General features: G+C 47.6%; 1 protein-coding gene across 2 annotated transcripts in view; it reads left to right on the top strand.

Annotated features, from left to right (window-relative positions):
* The window catches only part of CRACD (capping protein inhibiting regulator of actin dynamics), a 54155-nt gene that overhangs the window by 14820 nt on the left and 18893 nt on the right, over positions 1-20442 (top strand). The window contains exons 1-3 of one of the 2 annotated variants that reach the window (XM_044224982.1): positions 12375-12452; positions 14444-14465; positions 19839-20003. In XM_044224982.1, coding sequence (XP_044080917.1) covers positions 12376-12452; positions 14444-14465; positions 19839-20003 — 264 coding nt within the window. In that variant the 5' untranslated portion in view covers position 12375. Of the gene's footprint in view, positions 1-12316; positions 12453-14443; positions 14466-19838; positions 20004-20442 lie in introns of those variants that run through there. The other variant, XM_044224981.1, reaches the window with a different exon arrangement.

Below are 20442 nucleotides of genomic sequence, written 5' to 3'. Positions count from 1 at the left end.
AGTGGCTGGAAGGCTGTATCCGTTAGGATGATTTCAGCGGTAGCAGAAAACACAACGAGTATCTTCAACAGTAAAGAAATAGATTATCTGCCGTGCCTGAAAGTCTGGAGAACCTGGGCTTGGGCATCCCAGTAGCGTGGAGAACCGCAAGCAGCGGCAAGAAAGTCTCTCGCGAGAGAAGCAGAATCAAAACACCAGAGTGCTTTTCAGGGACGATGTCCATCTGGGTGGGCAAAATTGGAAAGGAGAATCAAGACACAGCCCCAGATGCATGGCGTGGTGGCAGTTTTTGGTAATTAGCAGTCAGTATCCAATTTCCTTTTCCAACAGTTCTTTTCCCCAGTTTTTTTGTTTTGTTTTTCCAGGTAATCAAGTTTGCCTCTCTGTGTGTACCTCCTATAAGACATGGTGCTTGCTTCCCTTGACAAGCCAAAGGGCCAGATCTTCCACTCCCCCGCCCCCCGCCTTGGGTGCAGTGTGGCATGACATGGGACCCACCTGGCTAGCTGGTCTTTCTCTCCTGGACGTTGATGTGGTCGGTGCTCAAGGATGTGAGGAACACAGCTGCGGCTGTGCCTGTAACGAGGCTTTTCCTGTGGTGCGGTGGCTGCTGAGGTCCCCACAGCCCGCACCTCTGCGGTTCTACTCCTATCTTTTTCAAGCTTTGACTCTAGCTTTCTTGGTTCTTCAAGCCCCCACCAGACTGTCAGTAAATTTTCTTTTGGTCCAGTGGGACAAAGTTAGTTTCTTTTGCTTGCAACTAAGAACAGTAACTGACAGAGCATGAAACTGACAGAGCAGGAAAGCTAGGTGGGAGAGAGAGGGTTTGACCCAGAAAACAAGAAGCAGAGCCTGGAACACTTCCCTGATCTGAATCGAAACGGAGGCCCAGAGGAAGCTTTTTAAGATGCTGACTGTCCTTCTCACTTGCCCACGTGCTGGCATAGGCCCCGAACAATGAATACGAACACTGTACCTGAAAAATACCCATGGTCTGAAAATACTCCTCTTCCTCTCCTCAGGGTGTTTGTCTCAAGCTTCCCATTCCCTCAGTGACCTACCCATCTGGGACACTGACTCTTCTACAGTATTAATCATTTACTCCTGCACTGAAAAAGTTCACTCACAATCTTATTGTGTGAAGCACTATGGGAGAAACAAAGGTAACAAATGTGATCCCTGCGCTCATGCAGCTCCCGGACTGTGGTGGAGATAAGAGGACGCCATTATTGTTGGAATTAGCGTCTGTGCAGTGCTTTACAACATGCACAGCCTTTTTGTTTTCTGTCTTATTTAAGGCGTGATTATAGCAGCCATACCATAAAACAGCAGGAGACACATGCATCGGCCTTTCAGAGGAAGACAAGACTCCTTTCTTCCAGGAAGCAGGAGGGGCCGGTGGGGGCGATAAGATTTGAGCTGGACTTGGAAGGATGAGTAGGGCCTGAACTGAGAGGTTGGCACTGGGCAATTCGTGGAGAGGAAGAGCCCAGAGAGGGTATTTGGGGAGTGGAGTTGTGTGTTTCAGGCTGCCTGAAGTAGGGCAACGCTTACGTGAGTGCTTGCACTGTTCTCGGTGCTTTACATATCCTAACTCGATAAATCCCAACAGAAGTTTCGTGAGGTAGGCCCTAATAGCCTCCCCACTTACAGATGGGGAAACTGAGACTCATAGAGATGTAGTGACTTGCCCAAGGCCACACAGCAGGTTAGTGGGAGAACAAGGTTTAAGCAGCAGGCTCACGTAGCCAGAGTTGTTGGGGGCCCTGCCATGCAGACTTTAAGTGCCACCAACCATTGCAGCTTCATCTGGGAAGATTTTAACAAAAGGGAACTGTTGGAACTGCTGGCAAATTAATGGCTGTACGGCTGATGCGGAGTTTGAGAGAAAGTGGGATTGGAGGGACGCCTGGGTGGCTCAGTTGGTTAAGCCTCTGCCTTCAGCTCAGGTAATGATCCCAGGGTCCTGGGATCGAGTCCCACATCGGGCTCCTTGTTCAGCAGGGAGCCTGCTTCTCCCTCGGCCTGCTCTGCCTGTTCAGCCTGCAGCTCTCCGTGCTTCTGCTCTCTCTGACAAATAAATATATAAAATCTTAAAAAAAAAAAAAAACAAAGAAGAAGAAGAAGTGGGATTGGAGAGAACTTCAGCTGGAGATCCTTTGGAGATGCCAATCATATTCTCATAGGCTGGAGGTAAAACCAGGTCATGGTGACAGTCAGTCACACGTTCACTGGCTCTTCAGCTGCCTCAGGGATCTTCACCTGCCTCGGAGCCCTCCCACACACGTCCTTGTCTATGTTCAAGGATGGATCCTCGAGTGGCCGCTGTCCACCTTGGAGTCGGGGTGGGGGAGCACCAGGCCAGCAGCTTTCCTCCAGTGGCCCAGGACAGCAAAAGCTCTTCAGATCATGCTTGTAGCAACTGTAGAATTCTGAAGTCATTTTAGAATTTAAAAGCATAAAAATAAAAGCGTCTCCTGAGCAAAGGTTAAATGTGTGAACTTGATACTGTTTTTGGCGTGGTTGCTAGCATAATCATCCAGTTCTGTGTGTTACCGCACAGCGGGACCACCCACTCAGGCCTCAGCCGAGTTTTCTGGAATCTTTGATAACTTGAAGCTCAGAAATGGGCCCTTCAGAACAGCCCAGTATTGGTCTGTGTGCTGCCAAAGCACACCCAAGAGTACTATAGTACTTATCCTGAAATAGCCTCTTAGAGTTTCTGGGTAGAATTATAAAGGCAGTCCAGCCGACTCTGGGTAAATAAAAGGGAAGGAGGTGGGGTTGGGGAGGAACAGCAATGAGTGTTTCTTCCTCTCTTTCCAAACCCATAATGACTTCGATCAGAGGGCTTAAATGTAAGAAGGTGTAGGTAAGACAGGACCCCCTAAGCCACTCCAAGTCTGTTTAAGTGCTAATAATCAATAGTCAATTCTGTTAGAATAGATTCAACCTATTAGAAGCCTCTGGTCTCTAGCTAGTAGTCCCGTTTATGGTGTTTAAGCCTCCTGGGCTGTCTGGGGTCAGGATGGAACCCTAGGGGCTGCTGCTCTGTGACTCAGCACGATCAGCAAGCACTTGAAGCAGATTTCCCATGATTTTAGGCAAATGTCAAGAAATTCTCTCTTCTTTGTCCCTTTTCTCTTTCTCCTCTTTTTTTTTTTTTTCCCATCTTTTGTCCTGTGAAGTCTCCACTTATCTTTCCAGAGAGTGACTGTTTGATTTGGGTAGAGGATATGAAAGTGATGTCATATCTTTGGTGTGAAATGAAGACATCGGGCACACCTACTTACCTTTCAGTCATGTCTACACATAGTTAGAAGTCATGACGCTGTATTTATACATTTTGAAAAATCTTGATTAATACCAGTGTCCAAGCGCATTTATTCACCCTGGCCAAAAGGTAGGAACAAATGTTCAACCACAGATGAATGGGCAGACAAAACGGGACAGTATACATTATTCAGCCTTAAAAGATGAAATCCCGACACGCGCTACATGGTGAACCTTGAGAACCCTAATCTAAGTGAAATAAACCAGATGAGTGAAATAAACCACTCGCATGAGGTGCCTGGAATAGTCAAATTCATAGACATAGAAAGGAGAATGATGGGGCACCAGGGTGGCTCAGTTGGTTACATGTCTGGCTCTTGATTTCAACTCAGGTCATGATCTCGGGGTCATGAGATCGAGCCCCACATTGGGCTGCATGCTGGACATGGAGTCTGCTTGGATTCTCTCTCTCTGTGTCCCCCGCCCCCGTCTCTCTCTCTCTCTCTCAAATAAATAAATAAATCTTTTTTAAAAATGAAAGAAAGAAAGGAAGATGGTGGTTACCAGGGACTAGGGGAAGAGGAGGTGGATAGTTATTGTTGAATGGGGATAGTTTCAGTTTGGGATGATGAAAAATTCTAGAGACAGATGCAGTGATAATTGTGAATGTACTTAATGCCACCGAACTGTACATGTACTAATGGCTAAAATAACATTTTAAGTATATATTATAACAAAATAGTCTCGGTCAATATTACACAAATACACAAAAATTCGCAGATGTCTGCCTGAGTGACTGTCAGTTAAGTATCTGCTTTTTGCTTAGGTTGTGATTCTGGGGTCCTGCAAACAAGGCCCGTATTGGGCTCCCTCCTCAACAGGGAGCTGGCTTCTCCCTCCCTATCTGCCTTCCGCTCCTTCTGTTTATGCTCTCTGTGTCACATGAATACATAAAAAATCTTTTTTTTTTTTTTTAAGATTGTATTTATTCATCTGACAGAGAGAGAGACAGGGAGAGAGGGAACACAAGCAAGAGGAGTGGGAGATGGAGAAGCAGGCTTCCCGCCGAGCAGGGAGCCTGATGTGGGGCTTGATCCCAAGACTCTGGGATCAGGACCTGAGCCTAAGACAGACACTGAGCCACCCAGCCACCCTAAATAAAAACTCTTAAAAAAAAAAAAAAATTCACGGGTGCTGGAACCTCATTTGGTTCACAGATTTGGTATTTAAGCAATAAAATCGGTTCACCTTCTTTTCTGTAAGCTTTGCAGTTCTGGGTGAACTGGGAATCTTACTTTATTGTCCAGCAGCTGTTCTTTACAGAGCATCTTTGTTCCCAAAGACATCCAAACTCACGGATTTCTAATGACAAACACTGAGTCGAACTAGAAAGCTCCGTCCGCTGTGACTCAGGAGCCTGAGTTCTGGTTTCAGTTCTGGCTTGGTCAAGTCTCTCGCTCACCTCCTGGGATCTCAGCTTCTGTTGTCCAAAAGGAGTCCGGTCGTGGACTCCGTAGCCACAGAGGGCCCTGTGAGCAGTGGCCATGGGCTGGGCAAGGCCTGCCCTCTGTTGTTGCGGACGGGGCCGTGGATTAGCGGCTCCCCCTCCAGCAGCTGGTTTCCTTGCAGAGACCCGCCCACTGGAGCCGAGCAGAGCAGCAGCCCCAGCCTCCGAGCAGCAGGGGTGGAGGAGCCTTGGCCGGCCGCATGGAGTGCAGGCCGAAGTCGGTCTGGGAGCTCGGGATTTTTCGTCCTACCCATTGATTTCTGCACTGTTTTCGAAGGATTTCTGAATGGGAAAGGACAGATGATGTTACTCATTAGGGTCTAATGCACTACGGCTTCCTCCTGACCTGGACCAGACCTCACATAAGATGATAACTGCACAGAGCCTGAGGGGTGATAGTAACAAAGAAACAGGAAAAAATGGGAGTTTTGTGGGAGACACTGATGACCTTGATTTCATTGATGTTGAGTTTGCAGACAGTGGGACAGCCAAGTAGCAGGATCCACTGTGCTGCTGGTCATGTGGGGAGAGGAGAGGAGAGTACTGGAGCCACACACAGACCGTTGTAAAAGGCGATGTTGAAACCAGAGGAGGAGCCTCAAGCTCATAATCACCATCCTTGCCTTTGAAAACATAACAGTAGGAGTCAACAAAGAGTGGAAGGGACAGACCAAATCAGAGGTCTGTGGGAGGATTGGAGGCCTCTGATCAGATGTCTGAAATCTGAGCCTCTCTACCAATCACCAGTAACATCAGCAACAAAGCCAGGACAGAGATAGGGAAATGAGAGTTATGACATCTCAGCCATGCTTTCTGCCCCTAGGGCCCCAGGAGCTTCTGCTGCCTGGACCTCCATGGCCAAAGGGACCATTTTTCTGACCTCTGCAAGGCATGGCTGTGATTCTTCCCAAAACTAATGAAGACTTCTCCTCAGAGACCAGTGTTGTTACAGATTTCCCAAGTGGGCCTCTTTTTCTTTCCTTCTGGAGTTTGTTTTTACTACAGGTGCTTTGCATTTGACTTGAGATGATCTTGTTTAAATTTAAAGGACTGTTAAATGTATTAACAATCCTTCATTTAGAAGTTCAAGATCTGGGGGATTTTAGAGGTCCTTATACATCTCTTCTCATGATCAAGAGGCTGCTCTGTGTTCTTGGCATGGGAAGAGAAGGTTCCCACACAGCTAAGTGGCATTTTTTTTTTCCTTTTGAGAACATAAAGCCTGAGGGAAAGTTGTCTCTTTGAGGCTCAGAGGCCTTGTCTCTAAGTTCACGCATAATAAAAGGAAGGGGGAGGATTGGCCTGATTCACAATCAATTGGGAAAAATCTTTAAATGTCAAGAATAAAGAAGTCAAGATGAACTCTGCTAAGGTACAGTTTGTGTTAGGTTGCCCCTCCACCTCCCAGTCATGTAATTCCTAGTTCCCAGCTGTTAAGGACAATGACTCCACCAAACTCTTTGTTCCTAAAAACCAAGTTTCAAGCTGAGATCTCCACACGCTGCCTATTCAGTTGAATTCCAGCCCTGTCTCAAATTCCGGAACTCTGGGCAGTGTTTTCACCTACTCTTTGTCGCGGCTTCTCCTTCAGAGAAAAGGAAATAATCTACGTTGTAGAGTTGTTTGGAACCGGAGCTGGTAGCCATGATCACCAAATATTCAAGATTATTCAAATTGCCAAGGATTTAGTGTTAACTTACATGATGTAAACTGAAATATTTAGAAGAGAGTGTTCCCTCATATAACCAATAAACCAGTTACCATTCTCCTCCACTGTTTCTTCTCAGAGCTTTAAAATAGGACAAAAACTAGATCTAAGAAGAAAAAGATAGAAATGGTTTTGGTTTTAAAAGTAATCCTCTTAAGAGTAATATAAATAAGTAGGAGCCATATAAATAAGTAGGTTCTGACAACTGTAGAAACCTCGTAAGGATCAAAAAGTTATTTAATCACTTCTACTTCCGGCTGTGATGAAGTAGCTTGAAGCAAATCAGCGCTCCCACCACAAACAAGTAGAAATGCAGAGAGAATATTTAAAGACATCTGTTTGAAGGCATCGGATTGCTGCTCCTGCACCAGACTTGAACAGTGAGATACTGGAGAGAACACAAGCCCACTGAGTTGAGCCCAACTTTCTGCACATTGTTTCTCCTCTGTGGGCATTAAGTGATTCCTGGTGGAGAGCAAAAGACCAAAAAGCCCGAGAGTGGCTGCCAAGAGGAGGAGAAGGCAGCAGAATGCAATCTCCTGGAGCCTGGAATACAAAACCTGGAGTTTGTGGCTGCCAAGATAGCCAGGACTTGAAGGACTAAAATCCCCAAGAGAAGAGAAACTCAGAAGAATGAATCTAATCTAGGTGACAGTTTCCTTTTTTTTTTAAGATTTTATTTATTCAATTGACAGACAGAGATCATAAGTAGGCAGAGAGGCAGGCAGAGAGAGAGAGAGAGAAGCAGGCTCCCCACCGAGCCAAGAGCCCCATGTGGGGCTTGCTGATCCCAGGACTCTGGGATCACAACTCAAGTCGAAGGCAGAGGCTTAACCCACTGAGCCACCCAGAGGCCCCAACAGTTTTCCTTTTGATAAATTTCTTGACAAAGCTGCACCAGGACAGAGGCTGAAAGGCAACATAGTTTTTGACAGTGTGTGATATTAGAAAGATGAAAATTGGGTTCTGGAGCCTACCAAGGAGGGAGACCTTACGAAGCAACCCAGGCTGTCAGTTGAGACAACAGGAGGCCTTAGCCTAGGTATGAGGACAAAGCAGAGGTAGTCTGAGCCTTATTACCAAGATTGCTAGCCAGCCATGGTCAGTTCAATCCCTAATTGAATTGAGGTGATCCTCTCTGCCACTGATGGCTAAAGCATTGGGTGAGTCCTCACTGGAAGGAGACAACCCAGCCTCTTCCGTGTTTCATTCTTGATACTTAGACTTCAATCAAAAAATTACCAGGCAGTTGAGAAACAAACTATGAGAAAAACAGAATAATAGTAGACCCAAAGATGATATAAAGATATTGGAGTTTTAGTATTTCAAAGTTGTGATTAATACATTCAATAAAAGGGGCGCCTGGATGGCTCAGTGGGTTAAGCCGCTGCCTTCGGCTCAGGTCATGATCTCAGGGTCCTGGGATCGAGTCCCGCATCGGGCTCTCTGCTCAGCAGGGAGCCTGCTTCCTTCTCTCTCTCTGCCTGCCTTTCCATCTACTTGTGATTTCTCTCTGTCAAATAAATAAATAAAATCTTTAAAAAAAAAATACATTCAATAAAATAGTTGACAAGATAGAGAATTTCACCAGAGAGCTGGAATCTATTAAAAAGAGTCAAATGGAAATTCTAGATATGAAAAACAGTACTGAAATTAAGTGCTCAATGGATAGCTGTTTATTTTTGTTTTAGTTTTTTAATTTAATTTATTTATTTGACAGATGGCAAGAGAGGGACTACAAGCAGGGGGACAGGGATAAGCAGGCTTCCTGCTGAGCAGAGAGCCCAATTGGGACTCAAACCCAGGGATCATGACCTGAGCCAAAGGCAGATACTTAACTGACTGAGCCACCCAGCCACTCCTCAATAGATAGTTTTAACAGTAGACTAGATATAGCTAAAGAGAGAATTAATGAGCTGAAATCTAGGTCAGTAGAAAAATCTATATTAAGGGACACCTGGATGGCTCAGTCAGTAAGCATCTGCCTTCAGCTCAGGTCCTGATCACAGGGTCCAGTCCCACATCTGGCTCCTTGCTCAGTGGGGAGCCTGCTTCTCCCTTTGCTTGCCATTCCTCCTGTTGTGCACTCTTGCTCGCTCGCTTGCTCTCTGACAAATAAATAAATACTTAAAATCTTTTTAAAAAAGAAAAAATCCATACTAAATCATATTGAGTGAAAATAATTGACAGGTATGGGAAACAGCGCAAGGCATTCAAACATTGGAGAATCAGAGGGGGAATAAAGGAAAAAGGGGGTAGAAGCAACATTTGAAGGATGAGGATTTTCCAGAATTGATGAAAGCCACAAGTAACAGGATTAGGAAGTATTATGTATGTATTATAAATAGAGGAAATTCACAATGACCATGAGAAAGTAAAACTGCTGTAAACCAAGGCAAAGAGAAAAACCTTAATTTCAGCTATAAATAAAAGATGATAGATTGCCTGTCTTTTTGAAGAAGCAGTGGTATAACCTACAAAAAATCTATAAGTTACAGCATAACTTAATGGTAAAATATTGAATGCATTTTTGCTTAGTTCCAGAACATGACAAATCTACCATCATGACTTCTGTTCAACTTTGTGAAGTTCCTAGATAATGCAGGATGACAAAGAAAAGAGAGAAAGGGAGGAAAGAAAGGAAGGATGGATGGATTTAAAATAAACAAAACTGCCTTTGGTCACAGGCAACCTGTCTGTATACATAGAGAGTCCAAAAGAATCAAGTCATATTATTATAGTTAATAAATTTAGCTAAGCCTAGTTTTAAAAACAACATGCAAAGATCAATTATAATTTAATATTCCACCTATAAATAATTAGGAAATAAAAAATTTTGGCTATACCATTTGCAATGAGTTCAGAAACCTCAAATAAGTAGAAATAAGTCTATCAAAATATGTACAAAGCCTCTACGCACAACACTACAAAACATCATTGAGAGGGGGGCACCTGGGTGGCTCAGTGGGTTAAAGCCTCTGCCTTCAGCTCAGGTCATGATCCCAGGGTCCTGGGATCGAGCCCCGCATCGGGCTCTCTGCTCTGTGGGGAGCCTGCTTCCTCCTCTCTCTCTGCCAGCCTCTCTGCCTACTTGTGATCTCTGTCTGTCAAATAAATGAATAAAATCTTTAAAAAAAAAAATCATTGAGAGAAAGTTAGTGGTTGCTAAACGAATGAGGATATCTGATGCTCATGGACTAAATCAAGAATTGTAATGACGTGGGACGCCTGGGTGGCTCAGTTGGTTAAGCGGCTGCCTTCGGCTCAGGTCATGATCCCAGCGTCCTGGGATCGAGTCCCACATCGGGCTCCTTGCTTGGCTGGGAGCCTGCTTCTCCCTCTGCCTCTGCCTGCCACTCTGTCTGCCTGTGCTTGCTCTCGCTTCTCTCTCTATGACAAACAAACAAAGAAATAAATAAATCTTAAAAAAAAAAAAAAAGAAAAAGAATTGTAATGACGTTAGTTACCCCAAAATTTATCTGTAGGTCTAATCACAAAAGCAATTCTTGGGGCACCTGGGTGGCTCAGCGGGTTAAGCCTCTGCCTTCGGCTCAGGTCATGATCTCAGGGTCCTGGGATCGAGGCCGGCGTCGGGTTCCATGTTCGTGGGAAGCCTGCTTCTCCCTCTCCTACTCTTGCTACTTGTGTTCCCTCTCTCGCTGTGTCTCTCTGTCAAATAAATAAATAAAATCTTAAAAAAAAAAAAAAGGCTGTAGTAATTGAGACAGTGTGGGATTATTGCTGTAAAAATAGACAAGTAGACCAGTGGAATCGAGGCCGGAAACAGATCCACATCACTTCATTCATTGCGAGTCACCCACTGTCTTCAAGCCTTCGTCTCCTCTTCTGTAAGTAGGCTTCATACTAGTGCCTACCACGTACAGTTTAAATATTATATATCAGAAGGATTCAGATATGATACTGAAGAGGTTAGCACAAACGACAGGGACACAGCACGTGTCTGAGACACTCTAGCCCGTATTAATAATGCCATTGTGACTGCCACTATTACTGTAATTATCACTACCGCTATCGTTACCGTTCATTTTTTGTTTTTCAGTATGATCATCTGGAAGTGGGGAATGGGTGGACATTCAGTTGGCAGCAAGGAACATTTGGGGCAGCACAGAAAGAGCAGGATAAGGGAGTGTCGATTCTTAGCCTGCCTGGAAGAAGAATGGGATCAGGGAGATAAAGTTCATGATTCAGTTAAGGTTGCCTAAGAAACTGGAATGGGATTTAGCCTAGCACCAGGGCGATGTGGCTGGCCAGAGTCTCTGAAGACAGTGAGATAATGAGATCTTTGATTCTTTTCATATTCATACCCTAAACGGTGCCTTCTGTTTCATAAAGTAGGTCGCTGCTCTAGAGGGTCTGGTGTTCTAGCTGTTCAGTATCTCTAATCCAGGTCCAGCCCACATGGCATTTCCTCTCCCACTGGCGTTCCCCTCCCCGCACTCGAGGGAAGACTAACCTATTCTGCTGCTTTAAAACACTTGAGCTGACTGGGAGAGAGGGATCGTAGTCCGCAGCTCTGAGTTCATTTTCTCACTCTACTGCTTCTATTCAGATGACTTTAGATACGGGTATTTACCCCGCAAGTTTCATCTGTAACAAGGGGTTCGGGTTGAGATGACAAAAGTAACACTCCAGCACAACTTTTCATCAGGGTGGGATTGGTGGCGGCTCTGTCATTGACAAAGGTCGCACAGCCCGGAGGCTCGCATCCAAGCCTTTGGTTTCTCAACCTCATGTGCTTTGTCACCTTGCTGGCTCGGATTTGGCCGATTCGAGGGCAGGATTTGGTACTCAGCCTTCCCAACCCCATCTAGATCTGGTCAGGACCCCGCCTGCTGCGTGTCTGTAATTCAGTTTAGAAGCCCCAGCTGCAGGCGCCCCTCCCCCAGGGCTGACACTGGGTCACTGATAAAAGCTCCAGGTGGGACCCGCTTCTAGGGTGGGAAGCCCCTTCTCACCCCGGGAGTCTGCATGAGCACCCAGCATCACGGAAATGCACCTGCCCTGCCTTCCAGAGAGCGTGTGGTTCCAGAAGCCCACCCCTGGGAGCAGCCTTCCCAGAGTGCAGTTATGTCCGAGGCCGGGGAGGCGGGGGCGGGGGGGGGCGTAACAGGGGCTTCTGCCACGCGTCTTCCTGCAGCTCACCCCAGGTGGAAGCCTGGACTCTACGAAGTGCACCCCTTCAGCTGAAACGTGTTTACGGTCGGGTACCTACGGCTTCCGAGCGGCTCGCTGTGCGCAAAGCCCCCCCGGATTGCCCCCACACGTGTTTCTCTTAAAGAGTCCAGCCCCAGAGACGATACCTGTAGGCCCTCTCCGCAATTCTCGGCCTCGTCAAGTCTCTGTCTTAGATGCGTGGATTTAATAATCTGATTGTCATCTAAAGGACAAAATCTCTTGCGTCTACCTGTAGATCTGCACGTGATTTCGAAAGTGCTGGTTGACAGGCTTCCTGGGGGAAAACGGACAGCGGCAGCTCGAAAGCCTTGTCAGGACATGGGCTCCTCCAGTTCCAATTCCTGCCAGGCCTCGGGTTCCGGGGCCTCTACAAGTCAAGAGCTGTCTTTGAGTTCTGTCCTGGAGCGGCTCCAAAACCCTGTGTTGGGGACAAGCTCCCGTATTTCTGAGAGACCCTTTCTCCTACCAGCGACTTGGCTGACCCCTCGCAGAAAAGGACACAACGCTGGAAGTGCTTTCTGAGGGAGACAGGGGCTGTGGGGGGAGTCCCCTAAATCAGGAGGAACAGGAAACTGAATTGCCAAAAGAAATATTATCATCCTAATAAATGAAGCACATGATTTGCATTCCAGGTCCTTCAACTATTCTATGGGAACACGGGCATTTTCCCATGACAGTATTTTTATCCCTGATGGGGGAGCAGAGAGTGAGCAGACAGTTCAAGCAATGTCACAGGACAACATCCTGGGCAAAGTCAAAACTCTTCAGGTAAGACAGCTTGAGACTGGAAAGTCAGATCCATAGGAGGGGGTCCGGCGACGGGGGGAAGTGGGCAAGTCCTGAGAGTGGCCTCGAGTAAGGCATCTGGAGAGCCAGGGCAGCTCCTGGTGAGAATTTCTGCTCTCTCAACCCTGACTCTGTTCTCTGGAAGCCTTCTGTGCCCTGCGAGAGGCACACCGTCACCACTGTACCCACTTACCTAACAACCCCACTCCTGTTCTGTTGAGCTGTTCCCCCTTTCTTAACTGCATGTCATGAGGACAGGTACCCAAGAGAAGCTTCAGGACTTGGCTGGGCGGTGGGGGTGGGAGGGTTGGAAAAGTAACCATTGAATGTCGCCCATAATCCCTGAGCACAGGGTGGACTGTAGCTGAGGGCGTGCACAGCACGTCCCCTACTTGGACAGTGACGGGGGAGACTCTTTATTATTTGCTGTATTTGTAAATCTGGCTTCCCCTGAGCCTCCCTGTCCTGGAGGAATGCCAGGAAGCTCTTCAACCTCCTTCCCGCTCATGCTGCAGAGTCGGGCAGTTTTCCTCTATAAAACTGACGCAGGTGGTAACTCCTTCATAATGAAAATTTAATAAAATAATTATTCACTAAATGTGATTGAGATCATGGGAAATCCAGGGAAAGCAAGAGGAGCAGAGACACCTGGGATCCGATCACGTAGGTTTGCTCGATAGGCTGGTAGGATTCACTCACCCGACAGAAGTGCCCAAGCAAGCACTTCTCTGAGATGGGAAGGCTTGGAGGCGATCCAAATTATGAACGGGGGACTCTGGTTTGCTGATTCCCATCTGTCTGTAAGTCTACAATAACGAATGTATAAATGAATGAAGGGCGGGGGGAACAGCTGGCTTGAGTAGCTGCCGATAACTCAAAGGAAATTTTCTATTTTCTTGAAATGTTGTTTCTACTGAACATTAGCTATGCATTTTGGGGTCTGTGGTTACATGTCTGCACACTCTCAGCTGATAGAGCATATGGCAGGAGGGGAAATAGCTAACACCCGGAACCATACCCGAGCTGGCCTGGATCTTTATACCTGCTGCCAGCCATGGCCCAGGGCCACCGTCCTGCCCTCAGCGCTGACGCAGGCCCTTCCGTCAGGTTCCAGCATGTCCTGACCAGGTTCTGCTCTCAGTTCTTGCTGGCTGTGCTGCTACATGTATACAGACTCCGAAGCAAGCTGTCACTTCTCCTAGGCTGGAGAAGAGGAAGGGTGGTGACTGCCCAAGAAAATGCTAGACCCCCTCCCCACATCACCTTTCCTTCGTGCAGTATTTTGATTCCTGAGCTATTATTCTTAAGAAATTCGGAACCCCGGGCTCATAATATGCCCTTTCCAAGAGGAGTGACTTCCAGAGTTAAGTCCGTGAAACAGCTGTATTTCATAAGGGCTTTCGAGGAGCTCTTTAAAAATTAGATAATAGTGTGTTGTCTTAAATGATGTCTGTGCTAACGTCACACCGCATGCCACTGCCCCTCCAGGAAGTGGATTTGGACTTGGAAAAAACATGTAACTCTGCACTGTTGAAACTCAGTAAGAATGTGTGAGTAACTGTTCCAATTCACACTGAGGAGCACAAATTTAAAGAATCAGATCTTACAGTTAAAATGTAAAGCAACCAAAAAAAATTTTTTTTTAATTTAAATAAATAAATAAATAAAATGTAAAACAACCAACTTCCCTGAAGCAGCAGTTCTATTAACAACGGAAAGGAAAATGTGAGGAAAGTGCTCTCCTTCGGGCAATACCTACTCACCCAAGGTCTGCCTGACTTTGCCTCTGCTGTGGTATGGCTTCACAAGCTTCTTTACTGCTCTCTCGTTCTACTTCTTTTTTTTTTTTTTAAGTAAAGAGGCTTTGCTCTTTGAGGAGGGAAATGGGGACCATTATCAGAGAAAATGTGATTTTTGGAGTGACATTAAGATATGACTGTATCACCCCCAAAAGACTGTGCTTTATTTTTCAGTCAACTAAGCAGTATGTTCCTGGTAAGTCATAGAAACAGTAGTTAACTTTATTAATACTTGCATGAATGCTTTGCATTTTTCCATGACAACGTTATGCTGATATTGATGCTCAGTAAGCAGCATAAAAGACCGCCCCCTCGTAGACTCCAGCATGGAATGAGGGTGTTAGTTATGTCAGAGGCATGTATGTTTTTTATGTTCGAAATCGTGTTTGTGTATGTACGTATGTTTATTAAAAACTGAAAAGTAACGGATACCTATTTGACAGTAGATGTCCTGGCAGGCTGATTAGTCACTATTAGGACATTCTTTTGAAATGAGATTTCTATCGTGATACCATTGGGGGTGGGGGAGGGGAGCCATTTTTCTCTGGCCTGAGAAACTAACCAGGCCTTGGAACCCCCCAGAAAGGTGCACGTACTGACTGTGTTGGGAAAGGTCGCCCTCTAGTGTCCACACGTGGTCATCCCAGCTCCTCTGGCTGGCCAGGGCGCCGGGGTGGTCTGTAACCGCTCTGAGGGCAGAGTGACTGAATGCAGTGTCGTCAGTAAGCCTGCATTCTCTGAATCAAGTGAATCTGTCATCTGCCAAACTTTCCGTCACAAATGATTGAAACTTTACAAGAAAAATGACTCTTTTTTCCCCGAGTATAAAAATACTACATGTTTGTAGGGAGAACAAATTCTAATATATAGGACAGTTATAGGGGTCAGACCAATAGTGATGCCCTTTTTGAAGATCCTACACATAACAGTCAGCGGTTCCACGGCCAGTGGGTGAAATAAAAATTCTGTCCCAGGCCTCCCCCATCACCTGGCTGTGCGGCTTCCAGGGAAGTCATTGACTCTGACCCTTGCTGTCCCCATCTGAAAAATAAGGGGGTAAATATGATGGATGATCTGGGCCCTCTAGTTCTCAAAGTCTGCCATCTGTACGGAACCACTGCTCACCTGCTGTAGCACGGAGCCTTGGGGGAAGCTTCGCACTTGGTTGCATTTGGACTGCAGTGACCTTGATGTTCCTTACAGCGGCCCGATCACAGACCAGGGAGGTACCTGCTTAGATCAGATCAGACCCAGGCTATGAAGTGGGTAACAAGTGACGATAAAACTCAGCAGGAACATTGGAGTCTAAGCCTGCAGGTGATTTCTAGAATTATACCACACCTTTGTCAGAAGATGCTATCTCTATTAGACCATGGACTACTTAGCCCGGGAGGAGCCTCCGTCTTCAGTAGCTACTGGCTCCCGCGGAGCTGGATTTCACTTAAAAATGTCCAAGTGTCATATGTTGGAGGTTTTTGACACTTCATGCAGCTGTCAAGGACACAAAGAATAGATACCCACTCTTAGCCACTTCTGCGTAGAGCAGATATCTGTAAATCTATATGCTTTTTCTTTTGCCCCTCTTTAAGAATTCATTTTCACTACAGGTGCATCTGTAGCAAAAATGTCAAGAAGACAGAAACTTTATTTTTCTTCTGCTTTGTTCTCGCAGACACAGTGTAAAGGATGGCCGCGAGCAGTCTGGGGGACTCTAAATCCTGGCTGTGCCGAATACCATGTGCTTGGAATTCCCACACCATAGGAGAAAGCCTCATAAATATGCATGTGCATTCCTATAACATCGCTCTCTGGCATTCCATGTTACAACAAAATGGCCCAGTTTGAATGAATAAAATATAGTCCCTTTTAGCTCGCATTCCAGTCCTCACAGTAACCCCATTCACAGCCGCAGGCGGCATGGCCCCTCGTTGTAGGCGCAGTGCCCTGTCCCCCTCTCTGGCTGTCCTTGCAGTGTATATGAAGGGCCCCTGGGTAGTAGAGAAGGTGGAGGAGCGGTAGTAGTTTACCAGGGCAGGCTCCACTCCGACAGTCTGGTTGTCAGGGGCTGCTTCTATCAAAGCTCTTCTCGTGACAATGCCTGAGTAGTGGACAGAAATGAAGTCACAAAAAAGCCCCACTGAGCCCTACATTCAAGTCACATGACACCCAAGATTGCCAAATAGGTTTCAGCAGCCACATTCTAATTGTCAGTAAGTCACAGCGTCTCGACAGCCCTATTTGCTTTGAGGCGGCTGCAGGAAGCACTTGGAGCAGGAAGCCCGGGGGAGGGAAAACGTGCAGGTGAAGGAGCCTCGCCTTGCAGACCTGAGGGTCGGTCACGATGGCCCTGAACCCTCAGTCCCACCCTGGCCTGGTTCTGAGGTCTCCTCCCTGACAGCTGCTGGTGTGTGTCTAGGAAGACAGTCCTTTGTCTGGACAGAGAGGCGGCAGCCCGATCCCTGAAAGCAGCCAGCATTTCTTTGATGACCGGGGGCCTCCCCTCCTCCATCCCCCTAAGCTCGCAGCCACCAGCCTGAATTTATTTTTCTTAGAGGGATTTTAAATCAGAGGCTTCACAGAAATGCACGTTGTTATTCCCAAAGGCAACAGCATTGTGTTTCTTTGGCCAGGATGCACGTCTCTGTAACATCAGTCATTCCTTCGAGTCACGTTCTCATTCCCGCCCTCTACCTCTTCCTACCCCCCCCCACCCCCGTCTCCCCACCCCCAGCTAGGTACTTGCTGCCAGGCCCACACCCCACACCCCTGCACCCTCCTCTCGGCTCACCTCTTTGACTTCATGCTCCATTTCAGTTCTTAGAACCACCGTCTCCACTTCCAGCTTCGTCCCGTGTGCCTTATTCCTCCTGTTCTTACCCCATCGACTTCTTTCCATTCTCGCGCAGCTCTTCATGGCTCGCCACGACAGCCTTCCCAGCTTTGGAGCTTGTTTCCATCTAGACTGCGACTCCATTGTGTCATACGCTTGTTTGTCTCTTAAGCATCAGGGTGGACCAACATAAGTATTTTATAAGGTGCCTCACGAAGAAGAATTTCAGCATTTTCATTCTTTTTGTGATGGTGGCAAAACCCCCTAATGGAATGGCACTGACTGATAGGCCAAGTTCTCCTGGGAAGCTCGTTAAAGAACTATTCTTTCTATTGTAACTAGAGGAAATCCCCTCATCTTAGTCGTTCCGGAACACGGAGACATGGCAGACCCTGACAACAGGGCGTCTAAGTCTGAGGGGGTTTAGCACACTTTCCAGGGCTCGGCCAACACTGAGGGGGTTTAGCACACTTTCCAGGGCTCGGCCAACACTGAGGGGGTTTAGCACACTTTCCAGGGCTCGGCCAACGCTCCTAGAGCAGGGATAACTGGTAAACGGAAGGCTGGGCTGGGAGTCCCCGAGGGAATTCCTGCTAGGGCTTTCACTAGGACACAGGAACCGTGTGAGTCCCTCTCCCCCCGGTCAGCAGAGTTGGACGGGCCCGTGACTTTGTTACACCATGTCCTCTTGTCTAACTCCATCGGCTGCTCTAACCGTGCCTGCTTCTTGATCTGCTTAGGGTAGATACTAACTGCCGCTTCCTGCTAAATGGTTTTGAGAAGACGCCCTTTCTCAGCCTTCCCCTCCCCAAATCCCTTTCAGGCTGCTCAAGCTGTACTTCACTGGCTGATCTCGGGGCTTTTGATGTGTGCTCCTTCCCAGGGGAGGCAGGCTCAGGCTGAAAGAGCAGCAGATCAAATACAAGTCCTCTGTCTTTCTGTGCTCCTGACTTGGCATGCTGGGGTGCCCTGGGTGCAGGGAGGGGAGTCTTGGGCTCATCTCTTCCGTGTCTCTGCAGTCTCACTGTCTACCATGCAAGGCCGAGAGGGAGCCGGGCGCAAGTGGGTGGACGGAGTACCCGTGAGTTCAGAAGGGGCATCTCCCTGAAGGGAGTCCTCTGCCAAGGAAATTGGGCACAGAGTTACGAAGGCAGCATCATCTCTCTATGTCTGCCCCTAGAGGAAGAAAGTAGCGCAATGTCAAATTCGTGAGAACCTGTGGAATGCAGAGCAAACAACACTGACTCTGGTTTTAGGAGACCTGGATTCAAATCCCTTCGCGGCCATTCTTTCCATAAGCTTGGGCCAGTCACCTCTCCCCACTGGACCTCTGACATTTTTTATAAAATGAGGGGGTTGGACTGTGTGATTGCTAAAGCCCCCTGTGGCTCTGTGGGATTACGTATTAGCCAGATTAAAGGTAACTATCAGATAATGCATTCCCATTCTTTTTCTCTTCTTTTTTTCTTTTCTTTTCTTTCTTTCTTTCTTTTTTTTTTTTTTTTTGGAGGCACAAAAGGACTACGACGCCAGAGTCCCTAAGTCTAGAGCAGTAGCTCTCGGGCTCAGCACTCTAACCCCCCAGCAGACTGTCTGGACAGGGAAGGAATTGCTGCTGGCATCTGGTGCCCGGGGGGCCCGGGTGCGACTGCTGAGCTGTTACAGCGCACAGGGAAGCTCCCCACAGCAGAGAGCGGTGTGGTGGGCCGCATCCAGAGTGCTGAGCTTGCGAACCTGCTGTGGATGAAGGCACGGGTTTGCACAGCATATTTAATTCAGTAGTCCTTTAGCTGGCCGCGGCGTACCCTTCCTTCTTCCTGAATGCTGTTCATTTTCTCTGCCACAGCCCATTACATATTTTGCCCTTTATCATTATATTTATCATTGTTTTCTTCAGAGAATGTATTTCTTTTTCTGATCTGGCTTTTCTCTAATTCTGAACACCATTGATCTTCCTAATTTCTCCCCCGTTTCCCCCCCACACACACCCTACTACCTGCCACGGATCATGCACCCTTCTTTGGCCCTTTCCTTCTGCCTCCTTCTCTGTCCCTTCCCCACTGGGCTCCTTCTGCCCCACAGTTCACGCTGTCCAACTCCAGCAGGGCAAAGAGAAGTCCTCGCGGCAGGACAGGATCGTTCTGTGTCTTCCGTGATCTCTGCATTGATTATGGAAGGACTTGCCAGCATTGGGGCCCCCCTTCACCTCGGTGCCCATGTGAGCAGAACATGTGTTCGAGTGAGCGCTGGTGAGGAAGGTGGTTAAAACATTCAGGGAGAACGTGTCCAAGAGAAGCTGGAGGGCTCCCCTGTTACAGCAACCACAAGGGTCTAGATTTTCCCCAGTGGTTCCTGCATTTCATGTAACTCTTTTCTATACCATTTTTATGAGACTTTTTAATAAATACATTTATAGGGCTAACCAAAAAATTTTGTTATAACATGTATTCCCACTTTTGGTTTCAAAATACGGTCTCTCTGCCCCCTGGATAATGTTGGCATCTCTGGGAAAGAGGTGGCTGGATGAAAAAGCTCATGGCTTGAAGGTGGGAAAGGAAAAGGCACTGGAAAACGAATCCACTTATCCCAGAACTGCATCGTGGCTCACTGGCATGGTATTTAGTCTAGAAACGTGCGCAGAACGCGCCCCAGGGCCCCCTAGCTATGCGGGGGCATCTGCTCGCACTCCTCGTGACCCACTTCCCTGCTTCAGAATGTCTTTCTTTGGTTTTTCTCCAGCGACAGTTGAGCAAAAACATCAAGTTTGGGCGGCCACCACCCAGTGCCATTCCCATGAAGAAGGCAGACAGTGGTGAGGCCGGCTTAGAAGAGGATCTGCTCCTGACCAGTCCCATGGAGATTGTGACTCACGAGGACGTCCCCTTCTCAGACACAGAGAGCAAAGTAAGGCTCCTCCGGGGAGTGACCTGGTTGCTCCTAAGCGAGGGGAGGACGCTGGGCAGTGGCCAGGGCATCCAGAGACTCTGGGCTCTGCGGAGCAGGGAATGTGTGACAGAAGCTTTTCTGCTGAGTGGCCCGGGGCTGGAGGGCACCCTGTGGTCTGCAGCGAGGCACACTTCGGGGGGGCAGCTGGGGGCGGCGAAAGGGAGACGTGCCCTTCACGGTCGCTCCTCAAAGCGTCTTCCACTTACTCTTCAAGACTCTGCGGGGCCCACCTTTTCCAGGAAGCCTTGGCTGGCCTTACCCTCACTCGAGGCTGTCTCCCCTGTGTCTTTGCTGGGCATCCTTCATGCTTCTCACACGCCCATACTCATCCGTGTCCATGTAATTGTGCTCTCTCCGTCTCTAAATGGGGAGTTCCTCGAGGACAGACTGGAGTCTC

Source organism: Neovison vison, chromosome 11, assembly GCF_020171115.1.
Source record: "Neovison vison isolate M4711 chromosome 11, ASM_NN_V1, whole genome shotgun sequence".
Taxonomy (NCBI): Eukaryota; Metazoa; Chordata; class Mammalia; order Carnivora; family Mustelidae; genus Neogale; species Neogale vison.
The sequence above is the reverse complement of the archived record's forward strand: the minus strand, read 5'-3'. Positions and strand labels throughout refer to the sequence as shown.